At 46.8% G+C, this 27897-nt stretch overlaps 1 protein-coding gene across 1 annotated transcript in view; it reads right to left on the reverse strand.

Annotated features, from left to right (window-relative positions):
* Positions 1-703: 703 nt before the first annotated feature.
* Positions 704-27897, reverse strand: part of EMILIN2 (elastin microfibril interfacer 2) — a 229160-nt gene continuing 201966 nt past the window's right edge. The window contains exon 8 of the mRNA XM_069219966.1: positions 704-3840. Coding sequence (XP_069076067.1) covers positions 3503-3840 — 338 coding nt within the window. The 3' untranslated portion in view covers positions 704-3502. The remainder of the gene's footprint in view (positions 3841-27897) is intronic.

Genomic DNA, 27897 nt, shown 5'->3' on the forward strand with positions numbered 1-27897 from the left:
CAAAAACTTTCAACGTTGTCATAAACCTCTGAGCTGATGATTAAGACACCCATGGGCAGATTTATGAAAAGTGGCACTGCACTCAGTGCAGTGCCACTTTCCCTGCACCCCTTAGCACCCCCCTACCACCACCATGTGTGCGCTGTATTTAAAATACGGCACACCATGGCTCAGGGCAGGGGGCAATCACGTCACTTTCATGATGCTATTGATGTACTCTGCAGGAGTAGTGCCAAAATATTGTTGATACTCCTGCAGAGTACATAGGGCCTCATTCTAAAGAATGCTCTTGAGCAGGTATTAAAAGTGCTTAAAGAAAAATGGCTTAAGTAAATCTCATAGATTTCCTTACGCCAATATAAAAAATGACTTAAGTAAATCTCATAGATTTCCTAACGCCATTTTTCCGGCTCCCGTAACGGGGGAACGCCCCCTTTGAATACATTATGCCTGGCGCAGGCATGATGTAGCGCAAAGGGTTACAGAGTTGGGCAATGCATGCATCACGCCACCCTGTAAATACAGCGTGAGGATTTCGGCCTCGTTGGGCCACATTAACGTAAAAAAACAATGACATTAATGTGGCGCAAGGTGGTGCTAGGGGCTCATAAATATGCCCCCCAGTGTACAGTAAATGTCTTGACATGTGCATACTTTTGTGGATGGTTAAGTGATTCGCAAAACTCTCAGCCGAGCACAGGTATAAACTTAAAATTTGCTGAAAAATGTTTTTCTTTTCATGTTTTTTTTCATAGAATGTTTTTCCACACATCTGAAAATTGGTACACTTAACATACAACTGACACACGGGTCATTCAGGTATGAGTTAAGAAGTGCTGTTGATGCTTAGAAAATACACAACAAATGTTCCTGAATGTCTACAAAGTAAGTGTTCCTCCTTTGCATTGCATTTATCAATCAGACTGCTCCTCTGACGTGCACTTTGGATTGCTCTCATCTAGTCATCCATAGGACAGTTCGGACTAGAGAAGTTAAACAAAGTTCATATAACGTTTACATATGTGCCTAGATGAATGACCGCAGGCTGCAATTGCATGTTTCTGTTATAAAATCACACCTAGTGAACATTATGGGGAAGACGTACTAACATTTTGCGCCAGATGCGTCCTAAAATGTGACACAAACCAGTGCAAAATGTTTATTTGGGACTTACCAGCACAAAACTTGCAGTGCACAAGGAAATGTGCCTAAAAGTAACACAAAGTGGCACTTTGTCACAGGATATTCCCATACAACCACCTATGGGTTTTGATACAACGCTCTATCTTTTAATAATAGTAGACAGGACTTTGCACCCCAAAAAACACACCTGTTTGAGGCAGAAGTTGAATGGGAGAAATGTTTCTATTTCTCCAAACCTTTCCGCTTTTGCATGTGCGTGCTGTACAATGCAGCACACAACGAAAGGGGAAGGAGTTTTAAAATGAGTGTAGGCGTAGTATTTTGTACTGGAAGGGCACACCTCCAATGTGAAACCTATGCTAGACATCGTGCAGACAACGAGCAGAAGCACCAGATCTTAGTGGAGATGGCACTGTCCTGCTCTCTCCTTCTCAAACAAGGCAGAGCAGCAACATGTGATATTTTAGTACATCTCCCCCAAAGTCTTTTTTCAGGCATACTTTTCACTTTCTCAAGAAAAATATTTTTAAAATAGAGTCATAAAATGTGTAAGTCCCCATTTGTTACTCTGAAATGCTGCAAGATCGTGCGTAGGTCACGAGGCCACACTGGGAACCAAAACCGGCCCTGGCAAAAATGCTTAAACCAGCCCCATTCTGCAGGAAGCCTTGTCGAAAGGGAGCCTTTGGGACACAGCTAGACAATGGCAGCCAATCCTGCTCTGAAGGAAGCTCCTGACTCTGCAGACTACCGGGGAAATGTCAGAGGGTCAGAATGACCAGTCCAGCCCCGGCTGGGCAACTACACTGGTTACTGGCAAGTGGCTCATGTAAAGCAACATAACTTGTTTTTGTATTCTGTTAACTGATTCACAAATACAATTATCGCCTATGAGATCATTTGCAAGCGGAAAATCCACATCTTGATTCACAGAATCAGAATTTGTGCAGCTTTTTAATTGTAAAAGTCCAGTTTTTTACAGATTTGCCATTGTTTAAAATTTAATGTTAACGATACGATGGGGTAATTTCAGGGTGGCTATCCTGTAGGAGAAGAGGAACACCAACAAACTTTTATGCTGGTGGCTATTTGTTTATCGTCTGCCGGCATTTTTCCACCCAGAAAATGCACACAAATGTACACCTGGGAAGATTACTTTCCCATATTTAATGGGAGTGTTGGGTAGTGGGAAACAAAGTTATTTGTAAAAATGTACTTTGTATATGATTTGCAAAAAGCACTTACATATAACTCTCATAGTCTCCCTGCAGCATTCCTGGGGTTCTTTCAAAAGTTCTTAATTGTTGGCAGTTTACTCCAAGTTTAGGAATTAACCATCAGGAGTAGATTTCAGGACATTGGAAGCCTTGCTTTAGTGGAGAGGAGCCTATGGGCCTGATTTAGAGTTTGGCAGAGGGGTTATTCCGTCACAACGATGAAGGATATCCCGTCCCCCCCAAATATAAATCCCATAGGATTGAATGGGATTTTATTTCAGCGGATGGGATATCCGTCACCGTTGTGATGGAGTAACTCCTCTGCCTAACACTAAATCAGGCCCTATATCTTCTACCCTATGCCTTATCTCACCAAGCTGAACATACATTACATCCGCTCAGTGAAGATGCTCACCGGAGCTGTGAGGTACTACAGACCTAGTTAAGTTGCTTCTCATAACATGTTGCAATGGCATCACTGAACCACTAGAGGCGTATTCTGTAACTAATGAGGATTTCAGGATGAAAGGACCCTGTGTCGGTGTCAAAACATACCGTCAATTGTGAGGCAGGAAAAAACTAAACAGCAAATGAGAGACAGCGATGAAAGGATTTTGGAACACATGCCAACTTCATCTAAGTGGTTCAAGATCTAAGCAAGAAGCTGGCTTACTAACATTTACATAGTCCAGCAAATAAAAAAAAACAATTAATTAGCTCTTTATGAGAGATTCATAATTAAATATAAGAACTGTATATGAAACCGAACCCCTGAGTCACAAGGAAAGGTGCAAATTTGATCATGACCAGAATTGTGCAAACTGTCCTCGGTGCACATTAAAACTTCACATGTATGTTCAGATTTACAGCAAAAATAATGTTAAATTCATGGCGAGCCATAACAGAAATGCGAGAAAGGGGTTGACGAGGCCAAGGTAAAAGTTATGTAACAACTATAAAGAGTTCAGTGTCCTGGTGGTAACATGAGGGGTTATACTTCACTGGCTATTTTAAAAAAAAAGGCCATTGCTGATCATATACATGCAGTCCTCACAAGTGAAGTACATAAGTGGTATATATTAAAGTTTAAACTTTGTTTTTCTCTCCAGATTGTCTTGTGCTTCTGCTCTGTTGAGCGTGAGCTATCTGTGAGCAGGGGCTGGATAAAGAAGCACTCCACTGAATGTGGAGTACATCTCGTCAGAGTCTGTGTTGGCCAGCTTGCCCCCAGTTATGACAACGTTTACTTCATCACCAGCTTTCAGATGAAGGATGAGGTGAAAACTTCCCGGGCCGCCACATGTGTGCTTTCCAGAGTTCGGCTTGTGGTATTCAAGCAGCTCTCTCCGATAGCCTGAGGTGTGCACCTGTGCAATGCTCACATTGGAGACCGACAAGACCGCTTCAACATATCGGTCTCTTTCGGGAGCAAGGACTGACGTGATGAGGTAGCGACCTTCACAGGGAGCGGTGAAGATGCCTGGAGGAAACAGAAGAACCAGATTACTCAAGATTGACAAATAAATCTCATCTCTATTTCGTAGCATTCTGAAACTTTGAAAATCAAAAGAACAGCTGGAGGCCCAAAAACAATAGGTTATGTTAGTATTGTCACACTAAACACCAGGGGACTTATTATACAAAGGGCCACAGTTACGCAGTGGGCGTTTGTGCCTGGCTTTTGTACCAGTGGAACATTTTGGTTATTACAGAAGAGGCCGCACGTGCCTTTGTGGTCTTTTCTGTGATACAGCTCATGCCAGCCATCATTTACTCCTCACATGATAACAAAGCAGCAGTCCTTCGTGTGCACAGGGCTGTGACTTCCCAAATGAGGGAACGCTTTGCATTGCGCCCATGCGGGATTACAGACGTGGGCGCAAAGGCAAGAAAGCTGTTGGGAGGTGCACTGATTTAACACCACATATGAAGTGGCACAATTGGAGGCCCCCTCCACCCTTCTCTGGCATCCCCACAGGTGGCAGCAATCAAATATTGCTTCCAACTGTGGAGGAATACCTGTCCTCCCTTGAAAAAGAGACCTGCCTGCAGTAAGGCAGAGCGGCAGATTCAACCAGCCGGTCCACTTTTGACCAATGCACAGCTTTCAGTGTAGCAGAGTGCATGTGTCTGCTCTTGGAACAGCACATTTTCTATATTCAGGCACATGGTAAGGGTCCAAACCCGGACATTGCACCTGTTCTGTTACTTGGGCCCTGGTAGCAAACATTACAACACGCTTCGCTGTATTTCGTTTTTCTAAGCGTAAGAAACATAACGCTGTTCTACATATGCTCCTCATTTGTTTAAAAGCCTGCATGTTATAGGATTTTTCTATGTGTCACAATAAACGAACTCGTAGTAACAGAACCATGTCAACCAGGAGCACCAGATGAACCATGATACTGGCGCTGCTGTCAAATGTCCACTGGCGATCACCAAAACTCATAACCTGACCACTAACCACTTTTAGAGCCTTCACAGTTACTGCCTTGTTTGTCTGTATGTTGAAACCTGCAAAGCAAACTGCTGGTCAGTCTATTTTTTATTCATGCGCGGCCCCACCTTTAGGGTGGAGGGGCCACACCCCCCACCTTTTGCCCCTCATGAAGAGTGCCGGTCAGGCTGAACAAAGGTCAGCCTGACAGACATCTTCATGTTCAGGTCAGGCAGCCAAGAGCAGACGTGTGATTTGCACAGACTCCTGGCTGCCTGAGCTGAACTTTGCTGGGCTGAAGAGGTCACAGCTCCTGTGGGCATGACCTTCTCGGCTCAGCAAAGGTGCCTCGAGGCCCTCCCCCGGGTGATGAGGGAAGCGTCACCCATTGACTTCGACGTGGGCGATTCAGGTTTAAGCCCTGAAGCGCCCAGGGCGAGTGTCAATCAGTGACACCTCGTAACAGAGTGGGGTGGTGTCAGCAGTCTCACTGACCCCATCCCACTGTCTGACGAAGTTGGGACTGCTGCCTTTCCTCACTGGCTGACCTAAGGTCAGCCAGTGAGGGAAGGCAGCAGTCCCAACCCTCCTGGGACCTCCGAGGCTGAAGGTAAGTGTGTTCGATCTTTTTAAATGACCGTTTGGTGTGTGCGTGTATGATTGAATGTTGAAGAGTCTTGTTAATGGATGTGCGTGCATGTGTGTGTATGTGTGAAAGAATGAGTATAAGTGTGCTTCCCTCCCGCCCGCCCGCCCCCCTCCCTCCTAAAACTGCAGGCCGCCACTGTCTTTATTTACATATTCTAATCAAACTCGCTCTGACTGCCCCTCTACCCTATTGCTGACATCTGAATAAGCGAGGTATTTTTACAGTATTTAGCATTGTTGGTGTAGCCTGTATCTACAACTGCTGACAGAGTTCTAACAACTGCTCTCAGGATTTCCCCACTTTGCATGTGTGCTGTGCAATGCAGCTGACATACAAAGTGGGAAAAAGGAGAAGAAATGAAAACATTTCTCCTTGTTACGCCTGTCTCAAGGAGGCACAGTATTTTGGCGCACATCCCTGTCTGCAAGCCTTTGTAGATAGTTGTTTGCATCAAAACCCATAAGTGGCTGCATTGGAATGCCCATGTACCAATCACGGAACGCCGCCCCCCTTAAAGCAAAGTGATGGAAGACAGCACGTTACACAACTTTGCGTTACTTTAAGTTACAATCCAAAGGGAGTCGTGATTTTTGTTGAATTGTACATCCCACCACAACACTTTGCATTGGGTCCCCAGCGCTCCCAAGCCCCGATGATCCGCTATGACCCCACCACCCTCCATGCCCTCAACCCAGGACGCTCCAACACCTGCTTCCAAGCTCACCCCAAACGCACCCATGGACCCTTCGCCTGCAACTCCTGCAAACGCATCTTCCACCACGCAACAACTACGACCACAAGCCCACGCGCCATCAACCACCTCAAGTGCATCCTAGTCAACGCTCGCTCCGTTCACAAACACGCCGTTGAACTCTGGGACCTCCTAGACTCCACAGCACCGGACGTCGCCTTCATCACGGAGACCTGGATGAACGCCTCCTCTGCTCCAGACATCGCCACCGCCATCCCCGAAGGCTACAAGATCTCCAGGAAAGACCGCACCAACCAAGTAGGAGGAGGTATCGCCATCGTCTTCAAAGACTCCATCAGCGTCACCACCTCCACTGAAGACTCCCCTCTTGCCGCTGAACACCTGCATTTTCAGATTCGCACCGACCCGAGGACCACCCTCAGAGGATCCCTCATCTACCGTCCTCCCGGACCTCGCGCCCCTTTCAGCGACACCATCGCCGACTTCATCTCCCCGCACGCCCTCGCCTCACCGGACTACATCCTCCTAGGCGACCTCAACTTCCATCTGGAACAAAACAACGACCCCAACACCACCACCCTGCTCGACAACCTCGCCAACCTCGGCCTCAAACAACTGGTGAACACTGCCACCCACATCGCCGGACACACACTCGACCCTATCTTCTCCGCCAGCAAACACGTCTTCTTCAGCCACGCCTCCGCCCTTCATTGGACCGACCACAGCTGCGTCCACTTCACATTCCAACGCGAGACCCGCCACCTCCGCACTCAACCCATCCCTCGCCGACAGTGGAACAAGATCCCTGAAGAGCAACTCTTCGCCGCACTCGCCGCCAACCAACCCACCCTCACCACCGACCCCAATGTCGCAGCCCTCAACCTCACAAACTGGATCTCCAACTGCGCAGACAACCTTGCTCCCCTCAAACGCTCGCAGCGACAGAACAACACCAAGAAACCCCTCTGGTTCTCTGACACCCTCAAAGAATCAAAGAAAACTTGTCGCGCACTTGAGAAAGCCTGGCGCAAGGACCGCACCGCTGACAACATGACCGCCCTCAAGAACGCTACCCGCAAACACCACCACCTGATCCGCACTGCCAAAAGGAATTTTTTCACCGACAGACTGGACAAAAACAGCCACAACAGCAGAGAACTCTTCAGCATCGTCAAGGAGTTCTCCAACCCCAGCGCCAACGCCGTCACGCCCTCACAGGATCTATGCGAATCCCTCGCCAATTTCTTCCATCGCAAGATCAGCGACCTCCACAACAGCTTCGGACACCAGACCCAACCTAACACAACCGAACCCACATCCCCGACCATCACCCTCAACAACTGGACCCACATCAGCACGGAAGAAACCAAATCCATCATGAACTCTATCCACTCCGGCGCCCCTTTGGACCCCTGCCCGCACTTCATCTTTAACAAAGCCGACAACATCATCGCCCCGCACCTCCAGACCGTCATCAACTCTTCTTTTTCTTCTGCTACCTTCCCCGAATGCTGGAAACACGCCGAAGTCAACGCCCTACTAAAGAAACCTACGGCTGACCCGAGCGACCTGAAAAACTTCCGCCCCATCTCCCTTCTGCCTTTCCCAGCCAAAGTAATAGAGAAGACCGTCAACAAACAGCTGACCACCTTTCTGGAAGACAACAACCTGCTCGACCCCTCACAGACCGGATTCCGAACCAACCACAGCACTGAAACCGCCCTCATCTCAGTCACAGACGACATCAGAACCCTGATGGACAACGGTGAAACAGTCGCCCTCATTCTTCTCGACCTCTCGGCTGCCTTTGACACCGTCTGTCACCGCACCCTAATCACCCGCCTCCGCTCCACCGGGATCCAAGACCAGGCCCTGGATCGCCTCCTTCCTCGTAAACCGCTCCCAAAGAGTCTACCTCCCTCCGTTTCGCTCAGAACCCACTGAGATCATCTGCGGCGTACCTCAAGGCACATCACTCAGCCTGACACTCTTCAATGTCTACATGAGCCCCCTCGCTAACATCGTACGCAAGCACGACATCATCATCACCTCCTACGCCGACGACACCCAACTTATACTCTCCCTCACCAAGGACCCCGCCAGCGCCAAGACCAACCTACAAGAGGGTATGAAGGACGTCGCAGATTGGATGAGGCTCAGCCGCCTAAAGCTGAACTCTGAAAAAACTGAAGTCCTCATCCTCGGCAACACCCCGTCCGCCTTGGACGACTCCTGGTGGCCCACGGCCCTCGGCACCGCACCGACCCCCGCAGACCACGCCCGCAACCTCGGCTTCATCTTGGACCCCCTTCTCACCATGACCAAGCAAGTCAACGCCGTGTCCTCCGCCTGCTTCCTCACCCTCCGCATGCTCCGCAAGATCTTCCGCTGGATCCCCGCCGACACCAGAAAAACCGTGACCCACGCCCTCGTCACGAGCCGCCTGGACTACGGCAACACCCTCTACGCTGGGACCACCGCCAAACTCCAAAATCGCCTGCAACGCATTCAAAACGCCTCAGCCTGCCTCATCCTCGACGTACCCCGCAACAGCCACATCTCCGCACACCTGAGACACCTGCATTGGCTCCCAGTCAGCAAAAGGATCACCTTCCGACTTCTCACCCACGCACACAAAGCCCTCCACGACAAGGGACCGGAATACCTCAACAGACGCCTCAACTTCTACGTCCCCACCCGCCCCCTCCGCTCCTCTGGCCTCGCACTCGCCGCCGTCCCTCGCATCCGACGCTCCACGGCGGGTGGGAGATCTTTCTCCTTCCTGGCGGCCAAGACCTGGAACTCCCTCCCCACCAGCCTCAGGACCACTCCGCTTTCCGGAGACTCCTAAAGACCTGGCTGTTCGAGCAGCGATAACCACCCCCTTTGTCCCTAGCGCCTTGAGACCCGCACGGGTGAGTAGCGCGCTTTATAAATGCTAATGATTTGATTTGAAAAACATTAATGCTAACCTGATGAAACGTGTTGGTTAATCTGTACCTAAATGTATATGAATTGCATTGTGATCCACAACTGTTTTCCTAGAAAAGCAATGCCTCTGCAACAAATGTCTTGGGGTATGTAATCCTAATGGAAGAGGATAAAGTCAAACAAATATAGTGAACATTGCAAATTAGCAAAGCTTTTCCAAAGGCACTACTTTGCAGAACGTCAGCAACCTCTACTCAAATCCCTTGGAAGTGGACAAAGAGAGGATCTGAAGGAGGGGAAAGGGAATGCTTAGCAATGCGAGACAGATGCTGATTGTGCAGGGTTGGGGAAGGAAGCCTCCATGCAGGGACTTAGAGAAAACATGTTTGTCAAGTGACATGTTTGGTAAACTGACTCAGCTTCTTGCGTTCATGTTATGCAACTGAATATCAGAGCTTTATTCAAACATGTTTATTTTTCTTTTGCTTACCAAAGTAAAAGTCCACAGAGAACAAAATGCTCATTGAACTGACAAGCTAAGATAAAGAATTAAGAACCTCAGGGTAGTCATACGTTTTTTAAGCAAAACACTTAGCAGAGCCAAGATTTTACAGCAAGCAATATTGTTAGTCTTGCATGAGGATTTCCCATACTGTGCTACTGAATTAAAAGGATACATTGGCCCAAATTTCCAACAAAGTGGCGCAGTGCAGTGCTGCGTCAAAAATATCAGCGCCGCGCCACTTTTGAAAAGCAGGGATGCGATGGGGTATTTACACCCCAGTGTTTCCCCCTGCGCCGGCTCTGAATTAAGGTGCCTGCGCCAATGCAGGCACCCTTGCACCATAGTGCAAGGGTGGCTCCGTTAGGGGATAGATTGTTTATGTGCAGGAAGATGTCCCTTCCTGCTCATAAACAATCTACAATGGTGATTTGGCACTTATGTGTGCTGCATTTTGCAGCACACATAGAAGTACTAAAGTGTCATTTTGGAATGATTGTTAATGTGCAGGAAGGGGCACATAAACAATCATTCACGGCCTTTTGCTCCTTCTATGTGTGCTGCAAAATGCAAAAAACAAAGAGGAATAAAAGTGTTCCTCCTCATTGTGCCATGCTAATGCCACCCCTTGGGTGCTGTTAGTTTTTGGCGCTGCTTCAGATTTATGCCTTCTTGTAAATCTGAGGCAGCATCAAAAGCAATGGATGTTGCGGTGGAACGGCCACAGCAGCACCCATTGCACACCCCTCTGATGCAGAAAGCTGCATTGGAGGGGTCCATGTTTACAAGGAGGCGTTAAGCCACAAAAAGTGGCTTAACACCTCTTTGTAAATATGGAGCAGTGAAAAGTGCCACCGGAGCATCACTGCCACTAGGGCTGGTGGCGCTAGCGCTTTGTAAATCTAGGGCCTAGTAAATCTGGTCTTATATTTTCCACTGTGGAGACGAACAGGCAGTAGAGTAAGAGGAGCATGCAAACCCATAATGACTAAAAGGCATTTTTCGTCATCAAAATGGTTTTGTATGAAAGCCATCACAAATTTTCAAGATTCGATCTCTCACCCTAAATTCAGCAAACATCACTAATACCCTATTTCCGAGAAATGATGTAAAATAGATAATAGAAATGTGCAAAGCAGTCGGTAATTTATGCACACAAACTTGATACTCTGGGTTATGGCTCATTCTGACCTTCAGAAATCAGAATAGTTGGTATTTAGCATTCACCTCCCAATGTAACGTATTTAGAGCATGCTTTAATTAACCCTCATCCACCCCACAAATCATAAAGAGGACCTATAGGTAAAGGAAATGGACGAGACTGGGGATCATTTTTCTTGTGTGCATGATAGTCCAATGTGAATTTGAGTATGTCAAATGTCCACAGAGATTCTTTTGGAAAGAGGCATGTAGGTTCAGTACGAGAGGACATCTGACAAAAGGGCTTGCAGGAATTACAACACTGGGTGCAAGGGAAGGAGTATTTAAAAGGGAAAAACTTGAAAACAAAAAACAAAATGAGCTCTAGAACAGTTATTCAAAAGCAAAGTTTAATAGATATTGATTTATATTCTATTGCCTTATAAATCTAAACAGCATTCAAACTCCAGCTCTAGGCCACGTTTTTTTGGGCAAGCTTAATCTTTAATCACTGCTTGCCCCATAAGGCACCCAGATATGCATATAGTATCATAACTGGACGACTGCCTTCTATCAAACACACAACTGATAGGTGGAAAGACAGTCCCAGTTGAGGAGTAGGGGGATTAACTAGACCTTATATGTGAGACATTGACATAAACGGATGTTAGTATTCCTACACATCATGTACAGTGTACCAAATTTAACATATAAAAGTAAAACCACAATACCAGGAGATTGGAAAAAGTAAATAAAATAAATGCAGGCTCTCTAGATCGGAACCTACTGTAGGAAGTTGGCTCTGTATATACTATCTCAAAGTAAGAGATAGTGTGCACAGAGTCCAATGGTTCACCTTAGAGGTAATATACTGGCAAAATTAGATAATTCTAATGCTCTATTTTGTGGTAGTGTGGTCGAGCAGTAGGCTTATCAGAGGGTAGTGTTAAACATTTGTTGTACACACACAGGCAATAAATGAGGCACACACACTCAAAGACTTAACTCCAGGCCAATAGTTTTTGTATAGAAAAATATATTTTCTTAATTTATTTTTAGAACCACAAGGTTAAGATTTGAAGTAGATACATAAAATGCAAGGTACCCCACGCAGGTAAGTTAGGAACTTTGAATTAGAGCAATAACATATACAGTTTTTGTTAAAATGGCAATAAGCTATTTTAAAAGTGGACACACTGCACAAATCAACAGTTCCTGGGGGGGGGGGGGGTAAGTAATGCTTAGTTTGTCAGGTAAGTAAAACACTTACAAGTGTCAGTTCATGGGCATACGCAGCCCACAGTTGGGGGTTCAAGGCAACCCCAAAGTTACCACACCAGCAGGTCAGGGCCGGTCAGGTGCACAGGTCAAAGAAGTGCCCAAAACACATAGGCGCCTAAGAAGAAGAGGGGTGCTCCGGTTCCAGTCTGCCTACAGGTAAGTACCTGCGTCTTCGGAGGGCAGACCAGGGGGGTTTGTAGAGCACTGGGAGGGGACACAAGTAAGCACACAAAACACACCCTCAGGGCACAGGGGTGGCCGGTGCAGTGTGCAAAGCAGGCATCGGGTTGTGTATAGGATTCAATGGAGGGTCACGGGGGTCACTCTAGCGGTGCAGGCTGGTCACAGGGGGGCTTCTCAGGCCAGCCACCAAATGGGCTAGGCAGAGGGTCGCCTGGGGGTCACTCCTGCACTGAGTTTCGGTTCCTTGTGATTCTGGGGGCTGCGGGTGCAGTGCTTGGTCCAGGCAACGGGTTCCTTGTTACAGGCAGTCGCGGTCAGAGTGAGTCTCTGGATTCTCTTTGCATGCGTCGCTGTGAGGGCCCAGGGGGTTCGTCTCGGGCTACTCATGAGGTCGCAGTCACCTGGGGGTCCTCCCTGTGGTGTTGGTTCTCTGAAGCTTGAGCCAGGGGCGTCGGGTGCAGAGGGTGAAGTCTCACGCTTCCGGTGGGAAGAGTGAAGTCTTTAGAAGTTGCAAGAAAGTTGCAAAGTTGTTCCTTGTTGTTGAGCAGAGCAACTGCTCACGGGAGTTCCTTAGTACTTAGGCTCAGGGCAGTCCTCTGAGGCTTCAGAGGTCGCTGGTCCCTGTTGTATGCGTTGCTGTTGCAGTTTTTCAAGTCAGGAGACAGGCTGGTAGGGCTGGGGTCAAAGCAGTTGTGGTCTTCCGTCGTCTCTGCAGGGCTTTCAGGTCAGCAGTCCTTCTTCTTGTTTCAGGTTGCAGGAATCTGATTTTCTGTGTTCTTGGGTGCCCCTAAATACTAAATGTACGGGTGTGTTTAGGTCTGGGGGGCAGTAGCCAATGGCTACTGTCCTGGAGGGTGGCTACACCCTCTTTGTGCCTCCTCCCTGAGGGGAGGGACACACATCCCTAATCCTATTGGGGGAATCCTCCAAACTTAAGGTGGAGGATCTCTAAAGGCAGGGGTCACCTCAGCTCAGGACACCTTAGGGGCTGTCCTGACTGGCGGGTGACTCCTCCCTTAATTATCTCCGCCAGCCTTGCCGCCAAAAGTGGGGGCAGTGGCAGGAGGGGAGGTCATCTCCACTAGCTGGGATGCCCTGTGGTGCTGTAACAAAAGGGGTGAGCCTTTGAGGCTCACCGCCAGGTGTTACATTTCCTGCAGGGGGAGGTGAGAAGCACCTTCACCCAGTGCAGGCTTTGTTCCTGGCCACAGAGTGACAAAGGCATTCTCCCCATGCGGCCAGGAACACGCCTGTTTGTAGCAGGCTGGCAGAAACCGGTCAGCCTATCACTAGAAGTCGGATTGGTATTCAGGGGGCATCTCTAAGATGCCCTCTGGTTGCATTTTACAATAAATTCCACACTGGCATCAATGTGCATTTATTGTGCTGAGAAGTTTGATACCAAGCTTCACAGATTCCAGTGTAGCCATTATGGAACTGTGGAGTTCATGTCTGACAAACTCCCAGACCATATACTCTTATGGCTACCCTGCACTTATAATGTCTAAGGTTCTGCTTAGATACTGTAGGGGCATAGTGCTCATGCACATATGCCCTCACCTGTGGTATAGTGCACTCTGCCTTAGGGCTGTAAGGCCTGCTAGAGGGGTGACTTACCTATGCCACAGGCAGTGTGAGGTTGGCTTGGCACTCTGAGGGGAGTGCCATGTCGACTTAGTCATTTTCTCCCCACCAGCGCACACAAGCTGTGAGGCCGAGTGCATGTGCTGAGTGAGGGGTCCCCAGGGTGGCATAAGACATGCTCAGCCCTTAGAGACCTTCGGTCGCATCAGGGCCCTTGGTAGCAGGTGTACTATTTACAAGGGACTTATCTGAGTGCCAGGGCTGTGCCAATTGTGGAAGCAAAGGTACAGTTTAGGGAAAGAACACTGGTGCTGGGGCCTGGTTAGCAGGCTCCCAGCACACTTTCAATCATAACTTGGCATCAGCAAAAGGCAAAAAGTCAGGGGGTAACCATGCCAAGGAGGCATTTCCTTACACCTACGTACTTAGCTACAATTTCAATGGTGATCTCAATTTATCCTTGTCCTTGAAGTGTTGTTCTTCTATCCATTTCTCGCTTTTAGTGCATTTCTTCATAAAAGTACATTAATGCATATCCTTTCATTTGGCTTGTCTTCTCCTGGCGCCACATATGTACTCAAGTGTTGTGGTTTTATAATCTTGTTTGCTGGTTGTGTGGCCCATGGCTTTATTGTTGAGAGAGTCAAAATATTGTTCTAGTTCATCAGGTTAATGATATTCCCTGATCTCACCATTCACTGTGATCAGCATACTGATAGATTCCAACAGTCCACTTCTAATGGCCTATCTTCTGAGGTACAACCTAAGGGTAAAGGATTTCATATGTGCCAATGCCGTTTCTTGTGAGAAGTCAGCTGATATGAGTATCTTTTGGTTCTGGTATACAAAGGGCTGATATTATTATCTGACAGTGAACACTTGTTGATGTCTCACAAAACAGACAATTATTGGCCTGGGGGCATAGAACCTCTGAGTATAACAAGACCTGCTCCTGTGTGATCTGTGAAATACCAGTAGTGGGACAAAGTCATGCTGCAGCAATTTAGGGATAAATGAGGACAATAGCTGTATGGTATCAGTTTGTTTTATCAGGAACACCCATGAAATAGATATTGTCCCATCTACTTCTCTCCTCCAGGTCTGTGAGGTTTTGATGCAAGTTCAAGAGTGCTTATACCCAGCAGTGGCCGGTATTAAGAAGTGCCAATTTCTTTCTATTGCATCTATTCTCTTGTATCTAGATTGCATCACTCTTTGTCCTGATCAATCTGACTTTGCTTCATTCATTGTACTTTCCTTGTGTGAACTAATTGCGGTGTTTGTTGTTGAATGTTCCTTCACCAGCATGTTCGAGACTGGTTTAGCCATTTGGGTGTAGTACTGGTCTCCTGTTTCCCACTTCTGAAAATAGCAAATTATGTTGGGGTTTCGGTCTTGATATAAGTTTGTTTAGTCCTATTTAATGTTTTCAGATGGTCAGTCAAGGGTACTTTCACTGGTTAAAAGGTGGTTGCATAGATTTCAGGATAAGTATCACAACAGTGTCTCTATTGCAGCTGTTAAAGATGGTGCTGACCTTACATTCGGTTACCAGTGTGTCACTACTACAGTACCTTCCTTTGTATTAGCAATATGTTGTACTACTGGTTGTTGTTTTTGCCTTTCCTCATCATCAGTCGATACTTCTGACTTTGTGCACTGCAGGAATAACTAGGAGAATGTGGCTGGAACTGCTATATTTACAATACAAGCTTATAACTAACTCTTAATTGTCTATTGCTGATCTGTAAACTCCGTGGGATAGCAAAAAAAACTGGAATTTCTTGATAGTGTATGAGGATTAATAATAAGTAGCACTCAATTCCTTTTAACTATCATTGGTGTTCCAAATCATGTGAAAGTGTACAATAAATGAACTTCCTCTGCACTCAAAGTGGTGAGAAAATGCATCACATTTTATATTCTTAGAAACAGCTATCCAAAACAAGAGATGATGTTTGGAAAAGGCTTAAAACCCCAAAAAGAATAAAGCAATCTGGTCTTCGTTGGGGACTTTTGTTTTTAATATGGAAGCCTAGGTCCAGCCTGTAACCGATATACAAGATATTAAACTCACAAATCCATTCTAAAGAATAAAAATCTTCCTTATCGTAAAGTTCCTAAGATTTGAAAATTGTGCATATACTTTAAAAGTTAGACTTGAGTAATATTCTGTCTGCTGTGTTTGAGAACTGTCTTGTATATTCTTCTTATTGATCATGCATAAGTGATTTGAGAGTAAGAAAATAACAAACAAATATTTTCCAGAAATCTTAAGTTAGTATTAGTAAAGGATTTCATAATATAGGCTCTACTAGAAATTAGTTACAACCTCGCCTCCTTCACCTGAGTTAGGAACCTACACAGTTTCTATGCATGCATCTATGATTGATTGATTTTAGGCTCAAAACTTTGTAAATTTGGCCCCTTGAGAATGTTGAGCATTATCTCCTCAATATGGAGGTTATACACTCAAACGGTATCATTGCTGATGATACTTAAATCACCCTTTTCTTCATCTCTTATAGAGTGAGTCCAAGCCTATAAGACTGAATACCTTCCAGCTTTATAACATGTGATGGTTACATGTGCATAATGCACAGTGTAGGAAAGCACCCTTATTGACATGGTTAGCCCCCACTTTTTGCCTGGTATCTGTGGCAATTTTGACTGAAAGTGCACTGGGCTCCTGCTAACCAGGTCGCCAGTTCCAGATCTCTTTCCCCTAAAACTACACAGTTGTGTCCCTAATTGGCAAAACCATTAGTACCCTTGGTAAGTCCCTAATAAATCGTACCCCTGGTACCTAGGGCCTTGGGTACTTAAGAGGCTCCCTAGGGGCTGCAGCACAAATTGTGCCACCCTATGGGACCCCTCACCAAGCACATGACAGGCTGCTATGGCCCCTAACACTGCATAAAATATATGTAAGCCACCCCTCAAGCAGGCCTTACAGCCCTAAGGCATGGTGCATTACATTACATGTGAGGGCATATGTGCATGAGAGGATATGCCCCTGCTGTCTTTGTTGGTTCTCAGACATAGTAAGTGACCAGCGGAGCCATTTTAAATAGTGCTGGACATTGGTTACTACGAGTTCCCCAGCTACATGATGGCTTCGTTGAAGATAGGGATGTTTGATATCAAACATCTCCTATTGGTGAACCCACACTGATGCAGTGTTGGATTAACCAACACATACACCTAGAGGGCAACTTAAAGGTGCCTCCTGAAAACCTACCAGCTACTAGTGTGTTAACTGACTCGTCCTGACCAATTCAGCCACCTTAGCCACATTTCCGACCCCCTAAGGTGACAGCCAACGCTCTTGTGGTCCAGAGACAAAAGCTTGCACTGGGCGGGGGTGTTGTTGCCTCCTGCAGACAGGATGGACATTCCAGGGAGGGAAGCTTCAAAGGCCTAGCCGCCTTTGTAATGTGACTAAGGTCTCTCCAAATGGCAGAGACGACCAACTCTTCCTGTCCTGAACACACTTTTGGTGGCAAGATAGGTGGGAAAATTAGGCAGATTAGGAGGTGTGCCCACTTCAAGCCAGCCCCACCCCTAAAGTGGACAAGCTAAAGTGGACACCACTGTTTAACTTCCTCCATCTTGGTTTGAAAATAATTAGGCCACTAGGGTCAGGGTTAAGCCCATACCCCAAAGGAAGTGGTAGTAGATAGGATGTAGTCACCCTAAAGGTGGGTAACCCATTGGCTGCCACCTGGCATTCTCTGTAATGCCCCTAAATTGGGTACTTACGTTGCACCTCTGAAACCCAGAACTCAGTTTCTGACATCCTCCGAAGAAAAGGACAAAGACGAGACGCACCCGCAGAAGAGGAGAAGAAGAAGCAGCTGACCTGGTACCGACCCCGCTGGCCCGTCTGCTTCCCTCGATGGACTCTTCACCAAAAGACGCCTCATCCTGCAGCTGAACCTCCAGAAACCTGGGAGGACTGCCTGCCTTCAAAAAAGACTCAAGTATCCCGTGCACCTGTTGCCACCAGCCCGAGTTGAAGTGGACTCCTGGAGTCAATGACGTCCCCAGCTCTCCTGAGCTTGAGTTCACTGTTGTTTCACCCTTCTTGGACTCTACAATGATGCTTGCAGTCTCAGACTACAGGACCCCTCAACCGCAAGTGCTCCTGGACAAGGAAACCAAATACCAAAGGACACCCCTGCATCTGTTGCCCCTGGGCCCTGGTAAAGACGACCAAAGGTGCACCTACGTTCCTGAGCACCCCATGTTTGCAACTTGCCTGTTAGTTGTCCCCGACTGGACCTCCCAGCCAGAAACTGCAGCCTAAATGCACAGGGTCCAATCGCCATTGAAATACATTGGGCACCCAATGCCATATTACACCTCTGCAACTGGCCACGCCAGTTCTGCCTGGAGTGATCTGTTGGTGTGGTTCTGACCCTTGCCAGTACTCACCTTAGGTCTACAAGACTGATCCCATGAGTCGTCGTAAAGTGCTTGTTTGCTGAATATGTTTTCCTTTCATAGGCTAACATTGAAGAACTCTGAAATTGCACTATGTTGATTTTTATTTATCGTATAACAAAATTCTTGGGTTCAAAATAAATATAAAAAGAAGTGTTATTTTTCTAAATTTGTCTCGGATTTATTCTTCGAGTGTGTGCTTCATTTATTCCCTCTGTGGATACAACAAATGCTTAACACTACTCTCCGGTAAGTTTAACAGCTCACCCACACTACTGCAAAATAGAGCATTAATCCTATCTACTTTTGCCTCTGCAAACCAATTGGGGATCCAATGGACTCTCTGCAGGGTGCACTTCTTGTTAGTACACCATATATAGAGCTAGCTTTCTACATTGGTGGCAACAGTAGAATCTGCAACTTTGCTGATACTACTTGGTCAATAAGTGACTACATGAGTAAATCCAAAAATTGCCTTTAGTGAAATTACATATTTTGAAAGTGGTATTTTTCCAAAATCTTAAAAGCACTGGTTAGGTCCCTGTATCTTAGGAGTAAAAACTTACTTTAGTGAGGACTGCAAACAAATTGTTGGGATTTTGTCTCTGCTCAAAAAGGTCCCAATTTTAGTAAAATAATGAGTACCTCAGAGGATATGGTTGTGGAACTCGATTTCACCCCTTACCTTAAGCTTTCTCACAAGCAGTGAAGGGCTCTCTGTAAAGGGTACAAAATAAAAACAGGCTCAAACCCTACCAGAGAAAACTGGCAGAGTAAGAGCAGGCTCATGCTGGCGCTGTATCTTTTTAATCTCTTTCTATCAGATTTGACCGTTACACTTAATAAGGTGAATGCGCACTCCCCTAAAGTTGGTGGCATGTTTATTTCCAATCTGTTATATGCTGCTGATGATGTAGTACTTCTGAGTCAAACTAAAGTAGGACTACGACGGCTCATCGTCAACTTAATCGAATATGTTGAGCAGAACGGAATGAAAATCAATCAGAAAAAAAACAAAGGTATGGAAATTAGTAAAAAAAACACATTGTGTTTGCTCTTCAATTTGAACCATTTCCTACCTACATCCAGTGGCTGGTGTGGCTTCAACGTTGTGCAGCAGGTAAGGAAAGGTAGAAACAGGGAGGGGTAGTACAGGGTGAAACAACCTGTGCCCGACTACGCATGTTGTGGGACTATCTAATTGGTTTAACCTGAAGAGCAAACATAATGTCCCACAATCTATGCACCCAGTCCGCAAGCATTGGAACTGTGTCCGAGTAACAGCTGTTTGGACGCACCCAGTGCCAATGTGATGGCACAGCCTTTAGTGGATCTGAGATGGTGTGTTTGCAGGTTGGGGAGCCCCAATAAATCGTAGCTGTGGAATGCTTGCATCATAGATTTCATATGTATCTTGTAAAACTGTGCGCCGGACTCAATTTTGGGATACTGCCATAGTAGATGTGTAAGCATGCCTGTTAGACCACACTGTCGGCAGCACACGTTATTGCTACCTGTCTTCCAACTGGCAGTCATCTTTGGAATGTAGAATCAGTAATGGACTATTATTAGGAACATTTCTTTAGTGTTCATGTTACATGCTGAGACACGCGCACGGTGTAAGACATCCCGCCACTCTCTGTCTGTGAAACTGCATTCGCATTCTATTTCCCACCTGCACCACGTAGGGGTTCTAGCTAGACGTGGAGGGGTGACCAAAAAAGCATATATGTCGGAAATGAGTCATTTGTCGGCTGTGCGGGTAAGAAAACCATCTCTCAAACTGGGATAAGAGGTCATCCGATGGCGGACACCCAGTATGCCATGGCAGGGAGGCCATATCTCTTCTGAAGCTGAGGAAAATTCACAGCTAGAGATCACCATATGGTTTGCAGTTGGATTCTTACCACGCGTGGTAGGTGGGTTCGAGCAGCATAGGTGGGAAGTCTGGGTTCCCAATAATTAGGGTCTTTGGAGACACCGGGGTGGACGGACCTTTCTGCATTTGCACCTTGTCCCAGACTCCTGGCATGGCTCTCAACATAGGGAAGATGTACACCCCAGGCGGATGATGCACCTTTGGCAATCATGGTACTTTCCAGATATGCACTACAGCCACTGCTTGATCTATAAAACACCAACATTTCTCAGTGCATAGGCCATATAACGCAGTTGGGCGGCTTGATAGTAGCTCACCAGATGTGGGACCCCCAACCCTCCATTTTTGCCATTTGTGCCTATTTACCATACCAAATAAATTCCCAAATGAGACTTTGTAGTTTGTCCAGAGACTTAGGAGATTGCAATGGTAGGGTCTGCATGACATATAGCACTTTTGGCAAACGCGTCATCTTGACCGCTGCTAGTCGGCCCAGCCATGAAAGGCCATATGTCTTCCACCTGGTCAAGTCTGAGCAGGCCTCTTCCAGAAGTGCGTTGTAGTTACACTCTACCGTGGATGTCGGTGTTGGGTGTATCTGTAGGCCCAGACTCTTCACCCTGTGCGCGGTCCAGGTGAATGGGAGGGCGGCTTCAGGCAGTGCCCAGTCCTTTTCCCGGGACAGTGAGATTTAGTGTGGACGATTTATGTAAATTGGTTTTGAATTCAGCTACTGCTCCGAAGATCCCTAGTTCCTCATAAAGGCCGGGAGTGAAATCTGTGGCTGGAATGAGAAAAGTACAAGGCCTGTACAAGTACAAGTACAAGCCCTGTCGCGTGCCCCTTGAAATGGGAAATTGTTGGGACAAACAGCCATTCACGCTCACCATGGCTTTGAGTTCTTCGTAGCTGCAATGGATCCACTTACAGAACCGAGGGCTCAGGCCACATTGAGTCAAGACTGCCTGCAGAAAGGGCCAGTGCACACAGTCAAAGGCTTCCTCTGCATCAATAGAGAGGAGAAGAGCAGGCAGTTGTGAGCGTTGGGTGTTATCTAACAGATAGCAGAGTCGCTAAGTGTTGTCACTGCAGGTTCTCTCCAGGCTAAACCCGGTCTGATCCAGATCCACCAGTCCCTGCATATATGGACCAAGGGCCGTATTTATACTTTTTGGCGCACAACTGCGCCAACGCAGTTGTGCGTAATTTTTTTTTACGACGGCTAACGCCATTCCAAAGCACCATGCGGGCGCCTTATTTATGGAATGACGTTAGCCGGCGGAGCTGCCTGGTGTGCGTAAAAAAAAATGACTTACACCAGGCAGCGCCGGCGTAGGGGAAAATGGAGCTTGGGCGTCAAAAAATGGGGCAAGTCGGTCTGAGGCAAAAAATCTGCCTCAACCCGAGTTGCGCCATTTTTTTTTGACTCCCACCCTCCATTGACATGACTCCTGTCTTAGCAAAGACAGGAGTCATGCCCCCTTGCCCAATGGCCATGCCCAGGGGACTTATGTCCCCTGGGCATGGCCATTGGGCATAGTGGCATGTAGGGGGGCACAAATCAGGCCCCCCTATGCCACAAAAAAAATATATATACTTACCTGAACTTACCTTAAGTTCCCTGGGATGGGTCCCTCCATCCTTGGGTGTCCTCCTGGGGTGGGCAAGGGTGGCAGGGGGTGTCCCTGGGGGCATGGGAGGGCACCTCTGGGCTCCTTCTGAGCCCACAGGTCCCTTAACGCCTGCCCTGACCAGGCGCTAAAAAATGACGCTAAAGCGGCTGGACGTCATTTTTTTTGACCCGCCCACTCCCGGGCGTCATTTTTGCCCGGGAGTATAAATACAGCGCACATGCCTCGGAGTCATTTTTTTAGACGGGAACGCCTACCTTGCATCTCATTAACGCAAGGAAGGTGTCCACGCTAAAAAATGACGCAAACTCCAAGATCTTTGGCGCTAGACGGGTCTAACGCCAAAGTATAATTATGGAGTTAGTTTTGCGTCAAAAAAAATGACGCAATTCCGGCGCAACCAGAGTATAAATATGCCCCTTAGTCTATTAGCCAGAATAGCTGTAAAGATCTTAACAGTGACATTCAGTAGGGTAATAGGACGATAAGAGGAATAAAGTTGGGCATCCTTCCCAGCTTTGGGGGTAACAGTAATCGTGCCCAGTGCATCATTGAAGTGAGGGAGCCTGAGATGCTGAAATTGTTTCATAGCCATGCTAGCGCTGGGGCCAATATCATCCCGGACATTTTTAGAAAATTCCACTCTGTAACTGTCATGTCCCGGCGCTCTACCCCCGAGGCTCTGTACTGCCTGGAGTACCTCTGTAGAGGTGATGTCTTTATCTAAACTGGTGCTCACTATCTGGGGGAGTTGAGTCAGGGAGACGGTCTCCATATATGCCTCTATAGCACCTACGTCTAGCTCCTCTGCGGTATATAGGTTAGTATAGAATGATTCAAATTCACAAAGGATCAGCTCTTCCTGACAAGTCAGGGTGCCATCAGGCATCCTTAGTTCCTCCTCTTTCCGTTGCACTGTCTGCGAGCAGAGACGGTGGGCTAGAAGATATCTTGCCTTATTCCCCCAGAGTAGTAGTTTTGTTTTGTCAGCAATTGGGCATACTCCGCTCTGTCTATGTTCAGCGCTCAATTGTTTATGGGTCATAGTGAGGTGCCTCCTTGTTGTTAATGAGCCCGTAAGTCTATGTGAAGCTTCGAGTTCCCTCAATTTGCCCTCTAGTTATAGGCACTTATTACATCTAGTTGTGTTAAGGCACTGGCTATGAACTGGCCTGCACTACTGCCTTGAGAGTGTCCCATAGCAGTGCAACAGGAGTTGTTGGAGTGTAGTTTATGGCCAGGTATGATTCTATTATGTCCCTAATTTTGGGGAGGATGTCACTGTAAGTGAGAAGCTTAGGCTCATATTTATACTTTTTTAGCACCGCATTTGCGTTGTTTTTTGACGCAAAAGCAGCGCAAACTTACAAAATACAAAAAGGTATAAATATAGGCCTTAGTATCAAGGAGCCAAGATTGTGGGCTGGGCCTGAAAGAGGGGAAGATGAGGCTCAAGGTGATGGGTGAGTGATCAGAGAGAGCGGCCACACCAATTTCTGTCAGTGACGCCGTGCTGGTGACACATGGTGATGTGAGGTAAACGTCTATGCGCGAATAGGTTTGATGTGTTGTAGAAAATAAGGTATAGTTTCTGTCTGTGGGATGTTTCAGGCGCCTGTTATCCGTCAAGCCTACCTCGATCAACCAACCCTGATAGGTCAGAAAGAATGCACGTCTGCCCATGTCGCTGAATAGATCTATCCATTTGTGAGTCAGGGACAGTGTTAAAGTCGACTCCTACAATTATGTTGACGTCTAATTAGTAAGAATTCTTCCAATTGCATCTTTAAGAAACCTTTCTTGTTGTTCATTAGAGCCATAAATATTCACCACTGTTATCCTATGGCCATGTATGCCAATGTGTAGGTAGAGAAGCCTCCCAGATATCTCAGTTTGTGTGCCTATCACCCTCCCTGGGAATTGTGTAGCCACTAGGATTGCCACCCAAGCTCATCTCCCGGGTCCCACGGAGTGGTACTGGCGGTCATACTATCGAGACCACAATAGTTTCTAATCCGCCCTAAGTAAATGTGTCTCCTGTATAAGGCAGATGTCACTGTCACTCTTAGCCTCTCGTGGGAAGAGAAAGTAGTGCCAGTCTCTTCACCGGGGCGTTAAGGCCTCTAACATTAAGACTAAGGCCCATATGTAAGAAAAAGTGGCACATCAGAGCTGATGTGCCATTTTCTTTGTGCCTCCTCCCCACCACCTGGCACCTAACAACACCATGGTTGTGCCTTATCAATAATACTGCGCACCATGGTGGTCATTAGCACAACGGTGTCAACATTTTGGGCGCTATTGTCGTGCTTTGCTACACTAGCATCAAAAATTTGATGCTAGGGTAGCAAAGTGCAAGGAGGCCCATAGGTTTCTATGGGAGCATCATTTTAATGCCTGCTCTTAGCAGGAATCAAAAATGATGACAAAAATGGAGCAGTGAAATCTGTTAAATTTCACTGCCCAATTTTTGTGGGCCTCCTAGCTCTGGAAGGCCCCCCTTGCACACATTATGCCTGGCTCGGCAAACCCATGTAAGCAAAGAGACAATCAGGGCTGCCATGATGGGCAACCCCAAGGAGTTGTACGTAGTTAGTATAAGCAAGCATGAAAATACATTAATTGTCTGTATTCGCCTCTGACGCTTTGTCCTTATTCTGCAGACGACAGATCAGTGTAGCTCTCTCCTTCTTACTCTCGACTTCCGAGGGCTTGTGTGGTTTCTCCCCCATAGATGGGGTTTCCCACGATGTTCCTTGTTGTTTAGTGTCAGGTCCCGGGTCAACTCCTGTGGTTTAGGGTCTCCCAAGTGTAACTGGATGTCCGTCATGGAGTGGGCCTCTTCTAGTGTACGGATACTGTGTGTCTTGTTATTCCAAACAAGCTGTAGGAGAAAAGAATTACCCCATTTATAACAAATCCCTTTCACCTGGAGAAAATCCGTCATCGGATGAAGGGACTGGCGACACTGCAAGGTTATCAATGAAAGATCCTGGAATAAGGGAATGATCTTGTTATCACTATCTAAACCCTATGCTTCCTCAGTTGCACGTCCAGCTGTGGCATTATTTAGAGGTTTCTTTGCTGGGTTTGGTGAAGAGGTCTTTGAGAGAGCCTTCCTTTATGACGTTGCAAGGCCATTATCTCTTAAGTGGAGATTCATTGATGGCCGGTGGGGGAGCAGTTTCAGGCCCTAGGCAGGTGCCGAAGTGCTGCATCCTCCAGGACTATCAGCCTCCCTTTCAGGTCTCCTCCCGGTGCACCACTGCGCCTCAAGTTCCATGGCCACAGAAGAGAATCCATAAGGTGTCTCGGTGATTCACCCACCCCGTGTCAGCAACCCAAGGCCCTACAGCTCCTCAGTACCCCAGCGTGACAGTGACTGACACACACACACACACACACACACACACACACACACACACACACACACACACACACACACACACACCACACACCACACACCACACACCACACACCACACACCACACACCACACACCACACACACACACACACACACACACACACACACACCCCCCCCCCCCCCCCCCGATATTCAGGCAGCCGCTAGCTGGTCTCAGAGACCACACCTGGGGCAGCAACCCCATGCGGGCAGCTCAACCTGCTCGCCAGGCCCAACATTGTCCACTTCCTCCAGCCAGGCCCATGTCACCAACATCTCCTAGGCCACCAAAACTCCTCATGTTAGTGTCCCCTTCACCACAAACACACAGAGGCTGACACAGTCCTCTGGCGCGTGCCTCACTCGGCAAGATATGGCACCTTTACTGAGGGGAGGAAGAGCACCCGATCCACTCTTCAGGCCGCAGCAGCTGCCTTAAAGCTATCCGATGCAGCGTGATTGCTGGGAGCCACTCCCACAGCCAACTGCAGTGCCTTCGCACATGACCCAGGTGTTATGGCCTCTGCAGCGCTCTACTTCTCTAGCCAGAGCCCTCCGAGCTTGTTCAACTGCCATCTTAGAAGCATCTTGAGTGGCTTAAGCAGGCCGTGTCTTCAATGCTTCCGTGTCTGTTGCCGCAATTCGGTGGATCTGCGGGGGCCTGCTGGCGCCTGATGTCCCAACCAGCAGGGACTCGGACCAATTTGGTGTCAATGGTGGCCTGATCCTCTCCCAGACAATCGCTGACAGCAGAGCTCCGAGAGAACGCTCCTACCCGGGAGCCATCTTGGCCATGCCCCATCGTGCTTTTTGATTTAACTGCTTTGGAGCATTTATGTTAGAAACCATTGAAAATGAATACATTCCAAATATGTAGACATTTGCTAGATGAAGTAATAAATCGCCACAGCTGTGACCTTGAGATGTCCAATTCCACTATGCAACTCAACTGATAACAGTCCTAAGCACGCTAGGGCAATAACAATAGGAGACAGGTATAGAAGGCAAAGAATGAGATTGCACATAGATGAGCACAAATATGTATGTGTGCAGGCCTGTGCTTAGAGTAACTTGATCAGTAAGATTGGAGGGGGGATGGGCTTCAGATTTTCCAAAAGTCATGATGGCAGATAATGTTAAAATACAGTATACGACAAGCAGGGTGCAAGAGAGATGCTAAAGGGAGCACTGGAAAGGGAGACAAATGCGGATTGGTAAGAGTACTAAGTGAGAGAAAACACAATATTTTGTAAAATAACCAACATTTTTGAAGACTTTTAAAACAGAGAGGGAGAGAGTGTGTATGTGATTTTAGCTGTAGGTAAAATTCCTGGTGAAATCCGACAGGCACCATACCTCACCATACCCGACTGAAAGCACCTGGAATAGACTATTTACCATTTATTGAGGGGGTTTAACACCGCAAACACCCCCAATGAAGCTATGCCCTTGATCATACTTATAGTATGTGCCAATGCCTGTTATTTATGATGTGGGTGTGCATTTCTAACTATTCCAACAGCTTTCTGAGCCAGGGAATTCAAACCATGTGTTGTTGCAGCAGCAAGAGAGAGGTATATTACTGTATCAAAAATACTGTACAGCACTAGAAGATGTTATTTGGTCTTTTTAAATATTGTGCATCTTTTTCACAACCAGATGCATCTTCCTCAACACTCCCAGAGCAGTTTAGGAATTGGTAGGTCTTGTTCAATGACAACAGCTCATGTCTTAAACTATTTACCAATTTAATAGACATCTTTATTGGGAGATATGAAACCCATCAAAACAAGGTAATAGTACGCAAGCTATGAGAGGGCTCTGATAAAATTAATCAAATGAACATGTAGAATTTTACCTGTTGGAAATGGCCATCTTTTTGTGTAGTTTTCTGCTAGATATTTGCTCTCACTACCCTATTTTTGCTCAACCTGTATTTTGGCTTTAGGACTCTGCACACCATACTCCTGCTAACCAGTGGTAAAGTGCTTGTGCCTTCTCTTTCAAACATGATAAAATTGGTAAACCCCTGATTGTTACATTTAATTTACTCAGAAGTCCCTGATATATGGTACTGCATGTACCTGTAAATTACATACTACTTGTGGGGTGCAGTACTCATTGTGCCACCCACTAAAATAGCACTATAAAACCAGTCTCAGGCCTGCCTTTTCAGCATGTGTGTATGGTTTTAAATTTTTTTTTAAATATCTTGCAAAGTAAACTTTTTGCGAGGCTTAATCCTCCCTTCTTAATTCTTATGTCACCCCTAATATAGGCCCTAAAGGTTCATATTGCAGAGTGCATAGCATGTAAAAGGTAGGATGTGAACTAACGTTTTACAAAGCCTGGCACTGAAAAACCCTCAAAGTCATTCTCACTGTGGCAAGGCTACTCTTCCATACACCAACACTGGTTTGCCTTATTACTTTTAATAAATGATACATCCAGTATGGGGAGCAGCTAGAAAAATACTTCTTCCACTAATTTTAATGGTAATTTAAAATCCTCTTGACTGTTAATGGATAGTCTGCAGTGTGACGTTCCAGCTACGGTACAAAATGACCTTGAATGTGGAAAGGTGTAGGAACCTGGCCTGGAGTGTGGTGTGTGGTGTGTACCTATGGTACTTACACTTTATACCAGGTCCAGGCATCCCCTTAGTGAAATGCAGGCAGTGTCTAGAAGCCAGGCTCTCTAGAGGTAGCTGTGGGTGAGCAGCCAAGGCTTTTCTAGGAGACATGCAAAGCTCATGCAA

This window comes from Pleurodeles waltl, chromosome 2_2 (assembly GCF_031143425.1).
Source record: "Pleurodeles waltl isolate 20211129_DDA chromosome 2_2, aPleWal1.hap1.20221129, whole genome shotgun sequence".
Lineage (NCBI taxonomy): Eukaryota > Metazoa > Chordata > Amphibia > Caudata > Salamandridae > Pleurodeles > Pleurodeles waltl.